The sequence below is a fragment of the Salvelinus namaycush genome, unplaced genomic scaffold (genome assembly GCF_016432855.1).
Source record: "Salvelinus namaycush isolate Seneca unplaced genomic scaffold, SaNama_1.0 Scaffold799, whole genome shotgun sequence".
Classification (NCBI taxonomy): domain Eukaryota; kingdom Metazoa; phylum Chordata; class Actinopteri; order Salmoniformes; family Salmonidae; genus Salvelinus; species Salvelinus namaycush.
In genome coordinates this window covers 107,943-118,016 of record NW_024061529.1, presented here as the reverse complement: position 1 = coordinate 118,016, position 10,074 = coordinate 107,943, and the positions used below count along the sequence as shown (strand labels likewise).

General features: G+C 42.0%; 1 protein-coding gene across 1 annotated transcript; it reads left to right on the top strand.

The window, feature by feature from the left end:
* Positions 1–5,280: 5,280 nt before the first annotated feature.
* On the top strand, positions 5,281–9,695 carry LOC120042900 (dynein regulatory complex protein 9-like; the record flags this gene model as incomplete). Its single annotated transcript, XM_038987669.1, has 5 exons — positions 5,281–5,363; positions 6,675–6,767; positions 7,820–7,951; positions 9,287–9,388; positions 9,561–9,695. Coding segments are annotated over 5 exons (545 nt in total), but the record flags the coding sequence as incomplete, so codon positions are not given.
* Between the last annotated feature and the right edge of the window lie 379 nt (positions 9,696–10,074).

Here is a 10,074-nt window from a genome sequence, read left to right as displayed (position 1 = left end):
TCATACAGGGGCAAAAAAGTATTTAGTCAGCCACCAATTGTGCAAGTTCTCCCACTTAAAAAGATGAGAGAGGCCTGTAATTTTCATCATAGGTACACTTCAACTATGACAGACAAAATGAGAAAAAAAATCCAGAAAATCACATTGTAGGATTTTTAATGAATTTATTTGCAAATTATGGTGGAAAATAAGTATTTGGTCAATAACAAAATCTCAATACTTTGTTATATACCCTTTGTTGGCAATGACAGAGGTCAAACGTTTTCTGTAAGTCTTCACAAGGTTTTCACACACTGTTGCTGGTATTTTGGCCCATTCCTCCATGCAGATCTCCTCTAGAGCAGTGATGTTTTGGGGCTGTTGCTGGGCAACACGGACTTTCAACTCCCTCCAAAGAATTTCTATGGGGTTGAGATCTGGAGACTGGCTAGGCCACTCCAGGACCTTGAAATGCTTCTTACGAAGCCACTCCTTCGTTGCCCGGGCGGTGTGTTTGGGATCATTGTCATGCTGAAAGACCCAGCCACGTTTCATCTTCAATTCCCTTGCTGATGGAAGGAGGTTTTCACTCAAAATCTCACGATACATGGCCCCATTCATTCTTTCCTTTACACGGATCAGTCGTCCTGGTCCCTTTGCAGAAAAACAGCCCCAAAGCATGATGTTTCCACCCCCATGCTTCACAGTAGGTATGGTGTTCTTTGGATGCAACTCAGCATTCTTTGTCCTCCAAACACGACGAGTTGAGTTTTTACCAAAAAGTTATATTTTGGTTTCATCTGACCATATGACATTCTCCCAATCTTCTTCTGGATCATCCAAATGCTCTCTAGCAAACTTCAGACGGGCCTGGACATGTACTGGCTTAAGCAGGGGGACACGTCTGGCACTGCAGGATTTGAGTCCCTGGCGGCGTAGTGTGTTACTGATGGTAGGCTTTGTTACTTTGGTCCCAGCTCTCTGCAGGTCATTCACTAGGTCCCCCCGTGTGGTTCTGGGATTTTTGCTCACCGTTCTTGTGATCATTTTGACCCCACGGGGTGAGATCTTGCGTGGAGCCCCAGATCGAGGGAGATTATCAGTGGTCTTGTATGTCTTCCATTTCCTAATAATTGCTCCCACAGTTGATTTCTTCAAACCAAGCTGCTTACCTATTGCAGATTCAGTCTTCCCAGCCTGGTGCAGGTCTACAATTTTGTTTCTGGTGTCCTTTGACAGCTCTTTGGTCTTGGCCATAGTGGGGTTTGGAGTGTGACTGTTTGAGGTTGTGGACAGGTGTCTTTAATACTGATAACAAGTTCAAACAGGTGCCATTAATACAGATAACGAGTGGAGGACAGAGGAGCCTCCTAAAGAAGAAGTTACAGGTCTGTGAGAGCCAGAAATCTTGCTTGTTTGTAGGTGACCAAATACTTATTTTCCACCATAATTTGCAAATAAATTCATTAAAAATCCTACAATGTGATTTTCTGGATTTTTTTTCTCCAAATTTTGTCTGTCATAGTTGAAGTGTACCTATGATGAAAATTACAGGCCTCTCTCATCTTTTTAAGTGGGAGAACTTGCACAGTTGGTGGCTGACTAAATACTTTTTTGCCCCACTGTAGGTATTAGAGGTCGACCGATTATGATTTTTCAACGCCGATACCGATTATTGGAGGACCAAAAAAAGCTGATACCGATTAAATCGGCCGATTTTTTATATATATGTGTATGTAATAATGACAATTACAACAATACTAAATTAACACTTTTATTTTAACTTAATATAATACATAACTAAAATCTATGTAGTCTCAAATAAATAATGAAACATGCTCAATTTGGTTTAAATAATGCAAAAACACAGTGTTGGGAACAAAGTAAAAGTGCAATATGTGTCATGTAAAAAAGCTAACGTTTATGTTCCTTGCTCTGAACATATGAAAACTGGTGGTTCAATATTCCCAGTTAAGAAGTTTTAGGTTGTAGTTATTATAGGAATTATGACGCGTCGACTATTTCTCTCTATACCATTTGTATTTAATGTACCTTAGACTATTTGATGCTCTTATAGGCACTTTAGTATTCCCATCCCAATCTCGGTAGTTGATAGGCTTGAAGTCATAAACAGCACAGTGCTTCAAGCATTGCTAAGAGCTGCTGGAAAATGCAGGAAAGTGCTGTTTGAATGAATGCTTACGAGCATGCTGCTGATTACCGATTGTTATGAAAACATGAAATCGGCCCTAGTTAATCAGACGACCTCTAATAGGTATAGAAGATCCCCTTATTGTATGGGACAATTTTAAATCCAATTCAGTACTCATCTCTAAAACAAAAGCAATTTAGGTCAAAATAATACATATATTTTTAATTGAACCTTTATTTAACTAGGCAAGTCAGTTAAGAACAAATTCTTATTTACAATTACAGCCTAGGAACAGTGGGTTAACTGCCTTGTTCAGGAGGAGAACGACAGATTTTTACCTTGTCAGCTCGGGGATTCGATCTTGCAACCTTTCAGTTACTAGTCCAACGCTCTAACCACTAGGCTACCTGCCACCCGGGCTTAGTGGGACTATCATTTGTTTTTCAACAGGACAATGACCCAACACACCTCCAGGCTGTGTAAGGGCTATTTGACCAAGAAGGAGAGTGATGGAATGCTGCATCAGATGACCTGGCCCGCCACAATCCCCCGACCTCAACTAAATTGAGATGGTTTAGGATGAGTCGGACCACAGAGTGAAAAGCAGCCAACAAGTGCTCAGCATATGTGGGAACTCCTTTAAGACTTTTGGAAAAGCATTCCAGATGAAGCTGGTTGAGAGAAAGCCAAGTGTGCGCAAATCTGTCATCAAGGCAAAGGGTGGCTATTTGAAGAATCTCAAATGATTTGTTTAACACTTTTTTGGTTACTACATAATTCCATGTGTTATTTCATAGTTTTGATGTCTTCAAAATGATTCTACAATGTAGAAAATAGTAAAAACAAAGAAAAACCCTTGAATGAGTAGGTGTAATTTTAAATACATTTGCCAACATTTCTAAAAAATAAAAAAAAAGGGTTATTGTGTGTACATCGTGAGCATTTTTATTTATTTAATACATTTTGAATTCAGGCAGTAACAGAATAAAATGTAGAATAAGCACTGTGCAAGGCATTTTGAAAATATTCAGACCCCTTGATTTTCCCACATTTTGTTACGTTAGACTTATTCAAAATTTTAAAAATCCTCAATCTACACGCAATACCCCATAATGACGTGAACAATTTTTTTATAAAAATAAAAAAACATGCCTTATTTACATAAGTATTCAGACCCTTTGACATGAGACTCGCAATTGAGCTCAGGTGCACCCTGTTATCATTGATCATCCTTGAGATGTTTCTACATCTTCATTGGAGTCCACCTGTGGTAAATTCATTTGATTGGACATGATTTGGAAAGTCACACACCTGTCTATATAAAGTCCCGCAGTTGACAGTGCATGTCAGAGCAAAAACAAGCCATGAGGTCAAAGGAATTGTCCGTTGAGCTCCGAGACAGGATTGTGTCAAGGCACAGATCTGGGGAAGGGTACCAAAGAAAATTCTGCAGCATTGAAGGTCCCCAAGAACACAGTGGCCTCCATTCTTAAATGGAATAAGTTTAGATCCACCAACAATCTTCTTAGAGTTGGCCGCCCGGCCAAACTGAGCAATCGGGGGAGAAGGGCCTTGGTCAGGGAGGTGACCAAGAACCCGATGGTCACTCTGACAGAGCTCCAGGGTTCCTCTGTGGAGATGGGAGAACCTTCCAGAAGGACGACCATCTCTGCAGCACTCCACCAATCAGGCCTTTATGGTAGTGGCCAGACGGAAGCCACTCCTCCGTAAAAGGCACATGATAGCCCGTTTGCCAAAAAGCACCTAAAGGACTCTGAGCATGAGATACGAGATTCTCTGCTCTGATGAAACCAAATTGAACTCTTTGGCCTGAATGCCAAGTGCCATGTCTGGAAGAAACCTGGCACCATCCCTACAGTGAAGCATGGTGGTGGCAGCATCATGCTGTGGGAATCGCTGCCAAAGGTACTTCAACAATGTACTGAGTAAAGAGTCTGAATACTTACAGTACCAGTCAAAAGTTTGGACACACCTACTCATTCAAGGGTTTCTTTATTTTTACTATTTTCTACATTGTAGAATAATAGTGAATACATCAAAACTATGAAATTACACATATGGAATCATGTAGTAATCACTGGGTTGAGATTGGGTGATTGTGGAGGCAGGTCAACTGATGCAGCATTTCATTACTCTCTTTCTTGGTCAAATAGCCCTTACCCAGCCTGGAAGTGTGTTGGGTCATTGTCCTGTTGAAAAACAAATGATAGTGGAACTAAGCGCAAACCAGATGGGATGGTGTTTCACTGCAGAATGCTGTGATAGCCATGCTGGTTAAGTGTGCCTTGAATTCTAAATAAATCACTGACAGTGTCACCAGCAAAGCACCATCACACCTCCTCCTCCATGCTTCACGATGGGAATCACACATGCAGAGGTCATCCGTTCACCTACTCTGCGTCTCACAAAGACACGGCGGTTGTAACCAAAAATCGCAAATTTGGACTCATCAGACCAAAAGGACTCATTTCCACCAGTCTAATGTCCATTGCTCGTGTTTCTTGGCCCAAGCAAGTCTCTTCTTATTATTTGTGTCCTTTAGTATTGGTTTCTTTGCAGCAATTCGACCATGAAGGCCTGATTCACACATTCTCCTCTGAACAGTTGATGTTGAGATGTGTCTGTTACTTGAACACTGAAGCATATATTTGGGCTGCAATTTCTGAAGCTGGTAATTCTAATGAACTTATCCCCCGCAGCAGAGGTAACTCTGGGTCTTCCTTTCCTGTGGCGGACCTCATGAGAGAGAGTTTCATCATAGCGCTTGATGGTTTTTGCGACTGCACTTGAAGAAACTTTCAAAGTTCTTGAAAATGTCCACATTGACTGACCTTCATGTCTTAATGATGGACTGTCGTTTCTCTTTGCTTATTTGAGCTGTTCTTGCCATAATATGGACTTGGTCTTTTACCAAATAGGGCTATCATCTGTATATCACCCCTGCCTTGAAACAACACAACTGATTGGCTCAAATGCAATAAGAAGGAAATAAATTCAACAATTTAACAAGGGACGCCTGTTAATTGAAATACATTCCAGGTGACTACCTCATGAAGCTGGTTGAGAGAATGCCAGGAGTCTACTCACACTTACACATTGAGCCTGATTGCTGTCTGTGTGTATTGCAGGGAGGAGGGCAGCCGGCAGGAGGATCAAAGCTCTTCAGAGACAGCTGCTTGACATCCGCAAGGAAAAAACTCTGGAGCTGCAGGTACCATAACTGAGGAAGACAACGGAGACACATTCCTTCACGTGCCCGATATGATTTTCAATCTAGTAATGGGCAAGATTAGAATTAGGCTACACATTGACTGACTCTTGGTGGTGCTCCAAGTTCCTTGAGGGTGTCAGACGTCGATGTCTTTGAAAATCGGGGTGCCTCCCGGTTTTTCATTCTCAGGTAAATACATGACAAAGTATTGGCAACTTATGTAATACTTTGCGCAAACTGTCTTAATGTTGTCCCTTTAGCGACGTGAGGAGATGACTGCCCACCTGAAGGACCAGCTACACGGGAGGATAAGCTAAGACTGGGCTGGAGAGGAAGTATGTGAAGAGCAGCGCGGAGCTGCTGGTGTACCAGGGACAGAAGATCAACACACACTCTGAGAAGCAGCTGGAGGAAGAGATCAGGGTGTGTGTCTTTGTGGCACTGTCCAGAATCATCCCCTAGCCCCTAAGGCTGTGTTTACACAGGCAGCCCAAATCTGATCTTTTGCCCAATTAGTGGCAAACATCTGATCTTATTGGTCAAAAGACCAATTAGTGGTAAAAGATCTGAATTGGGCTGCCTGTGTAAACGCAGTCTAAGTGCCTCATGCAGTGGCGGATTGGCAATTCTGACAAATGCCAGATGGGCTGGACCATTTTTGTTGTTGGGTAGGCTGGTCGAAATTGACACACACACACAAATATATATTTTTATATAAAGACATGGCCGGCGGCCCATGGGCCTGTTAAGATTTGTTGTACAGAGTTTTGCGCAATTTCTATGTTCTACTAATCTATAATGAGCTTTTGGCTGACCAGTGGGCAACAGCCATCTAGTTAATGTGTATTGAGTTTCCACTTCCTCTGATGTTGAACCTCAAGTTAATTAGCCTATGATATTACTTAGTGCACATATGTATTTAAATGTCATGTGTCAACACTGCTCCCAGTGTCTAATTAGGGTGTGTAGGGTCAGGGTGTGTGTGTGGGGTGTGTGTGGGGGGGGGGGGGTTAGTTGTCGGCGCATGTAGTGATGGGGGCTGGTGTGGATGAAATGCCAGGGATGAATTCTTGTTCCAGGCCACCCATGAAGATCTCATAGAATTGGGTAGGTATTGCTTTTTGCTAATACCTACACATTTCTTGTAGCTATCCCATCCTTTCAGATCTACACAAGTGGCTAGGGGGTGTTTCTGGACAGAGCCTTTGGTGTGACTTGGCTACAGACTTTGTAGTAACTGTGAGGTTTGGATGTACAGAGATGGTTACCACTACATGTGCATCTGTGTAATCATTGTTCCTCTGTCCTCAGCTACTGCAGGAGAGGTTGGAGGAGGAGAGGAGAGTTCATATGGAGACTGGAGACTTTCCTCAAGAAACATCAGACAGTACGTGTGCAGTGGTGGTTGGAAAATGGCATGACATGACTTGTGTATAGGAGCATAATTTATCTTTTGTGTGACATATACAGTACCGGTCAAAAGTGTTAAAATACCTACTCATTCCAGGGTTTTCTTTATTTTTACTAATTTTCTACATTCTAGAATAATAGTGAACACATCAAAACAATGAAATAACACATGGAATCATGTAGTAACCAAAAAAGTGTTAAAAAACAACAGGAAAATGACCCAACACACCTCCAGGCTGTGTAAGGGCTATTTGACCAAGAAGGAGAGTGATGGAGTGCTGCATCAGATGACCAGGCCTCCACAAAAACCCCGACCTTACCCAAATTGAGATGGTTTGGTATGAGTCGGACCGCAGAGTGATAGAAGAGCAGCCAACAAGTGCTCAGCATATGTGGGAACTTCTTCAAGACTGTTGAAAAAGCATTCCAGGTGGTGAAGCTGTTTGAGAGAATGCCAAGAGTGTGCAAAGCAGTCATCAAGGCAAAGGGTGGCTATTTAAAGTATAAAATATAATGAGTTATTTGAACACTTTTTTGGTTACAACATGATTCCATATGTGTTATTTCATAGTTTTGATGTCTTCACTATTATTCTACAATGTAGATAATAGTTAAAAATAAAGGAAAACCCTTGAATGAGTAGGTGTTCTAAAACTTTGGACCGGTATTGTATATTGGGTGTAGTAGGATGACTTGGTACATTCTTTGAGCTGCCATCTAAATGCTGTTATTTTATTGCAATAGTAGAATCCCAAATCAATCCCTAGCACCTATTCAGGGTTCGGCAACCTTTACGACAGCAATAGCAATTAAAACATTTTTAATCACAAAAAATGTGTTGGGGGAGCTGTACAAGAAATTGATGAGCCCTTGTCTCTAGAGCAATAGCGGCCATAGCTGGGATTTAGCACCACGAATAGCTGCAGATCAAATCACTGCAAAATCTGACTTTCAGAACCACAAAACAGTGGACAGCGGCCGTCAGCAGAGCCATATTTGTCTGTCAGGTGAAGCTGCAACAATGTGTGTTTGTGTGCACCTCTCAGAGTCTGGATGAGAAGCTGGAGGTGTGGATGGAGCGCTATGAGAGAGACATGGAGGACAAGCAGCAGGAGCTCAACAGCCTGAGGAACAAAAAAGCTAACAATCTCTCCCAGCTCCAGGAGCTGGCCAAGAAGGTGAGGACAAAGCCTGGGTTGATTTCATTAGGCACCAAACAGGGAAAAACAGACTGAAATAGGGAGGGACCACCTGGACTTTTCTAAAAAGAAACAGTAGTTTTCATTTTCCGTTGAATAATGTTTTGCTTCGGTGTGCCCTAATGAATACAAGCCTGGTCTGCATGGCTCACAACCCATTTCTTTCTGTAGTATACGGTTTAGCGCACTGACACTAGGTAATGAATAGGATAGTAGGCCTGATATACACTGAGTATACCAAACATTAGGAACACCGTCCTATTATTGAGTTGCACATCCCACCTGCAAATAAACTGTTATTACAAGTCCTCAGATCATTAAAGGGGAAATCTGCAGTTGCTACATACGTTTTTTTAACTTTTAAATGAATTGTACACTACATAGCCAAAAGTATGTGGACACCCCTTCAAAGTAGTGGATTCTATAACTAAACCCGAGATAGACCACAGTCTGTCGTTTTCAATATATTGGCGCGTTCTAGCATGCATCTGCATATTTCCGTCGGGGAACGCCTACTCTGTGAAGTGCGCCTGTGCAATAACTCAATTCACCCTTGCACTCCTAAACAACGCAATTTAAAAAAACTTTTACCCTTTTGCAAAGTCTACAAAACATAGTCCACTCTGTTCATAACAGATTGTAGTTTTGGGAACAGAAAACTGTATTGAGATCAAATGTTTCATCAAGGAGAAAATGTGCAGAATGACGGCCAAAATCCACCTTCTCCAACTGCAGGTCATTGGGCTTCCTCTCACTACCATATTTGGTACTGAGTGGAAACGCCAAGCAGATGCTTCACATCTGGTGAAATATCTGTCTCATTGTTCTGTGACACAATCTTCATAGACAAACATTGGCAGTAGAATGGCCCTTACTGAAGAGTTCAGCGACTTTCAACGTGGAATTGTCATAGGATGCCACCTTTCCAAAAAGTCAGTTTGTCAAATTTCTGCCCTGCTAGAGCTGCACTGGTCAACTGTAGGTGCTCATTATTGTGAAGTGGAAACGTCTAGGAGCAACAACAGTTCAGCCGCGAAGTGGTAGGCCACACAAGCTCACAGAATGGGACCGCCGAGTCCAGAAGCGCGTAAAAATGTCTGTCCTCGGTTGCAACACTCACTACCGAGTTCCAAACTGCCTCTGGAAGCAACGTCAGCACAAGAACTGTTCATCAGGAGCTCCATGTAATGAGTTTCCATACATAGCTTTTTACTAAAATAGACTGCAAATTGCCGCTTTTAGAAAGTATACCCGTATGGAACAGAAATTGTACTCTGGATATTGACTCGGTCTTTGTACTTTCTTCTGTTCCAGTACAGAGACATTGAGCAGGTGGTCATCGAGGACAGGATGGAGAAAGAGGCCCTACGCAGGAAGCTGGAGAAGGAACATATGGAGCGAGACGCAGCCACCAAGGTAATCATTGAACAATCTTTAATAAATCACCACCACCTGCCCAGCAAGGAAACCAATCACATCCAGTGGCAGTGCAGTGTTTAATGCCATGCATCTTGTTCACAACTGTACTCCCCTCTTCTTTTGTTCATTACACTAAATCATTTTCTTATTCCCTGTCTGTCACTTGCAGATCCAGTCGTGGTGGAGGGGAACATTAGTGCGACGTGGCCTGAGCCCCTATAAGAAAGGCAAGAAGCCCAAGTCAAGGAGGGAAAGAAGGGAAAGAAGAAAAAGTGAGGTGTCCCTTCTTCAAGAGCTCCAGTGAAAGGAAACCAAAAAAAATCTCAATACAGACATGTTACTTTTCATCAATGTTCAATTCCTGATTACAGACAATCTAAGTCGACACTGGCCTGTAGGCAAATATATCTTCAATGAGAAAAGCTTTTTTTTTTCTTCAACAGAGTAAAGTTGGCATGGTCATTTTGAATACTACTACCACCATTGCCAGGTTCTTACTTATATGCAGTCTAACAAGGGCAAGAATGGTAATAAACAAGCGTACTCATGAGACTGAAATGGGTAACTTTTATTAATGCACTTTAAAGAATTCCAAATATTAATTCCAGAAAATAATAATTCAATTTTGTACATGTTTTCAGGGACAATTTCTCAGCAAACGGTGTAAAAAGTTAAAAAGACCA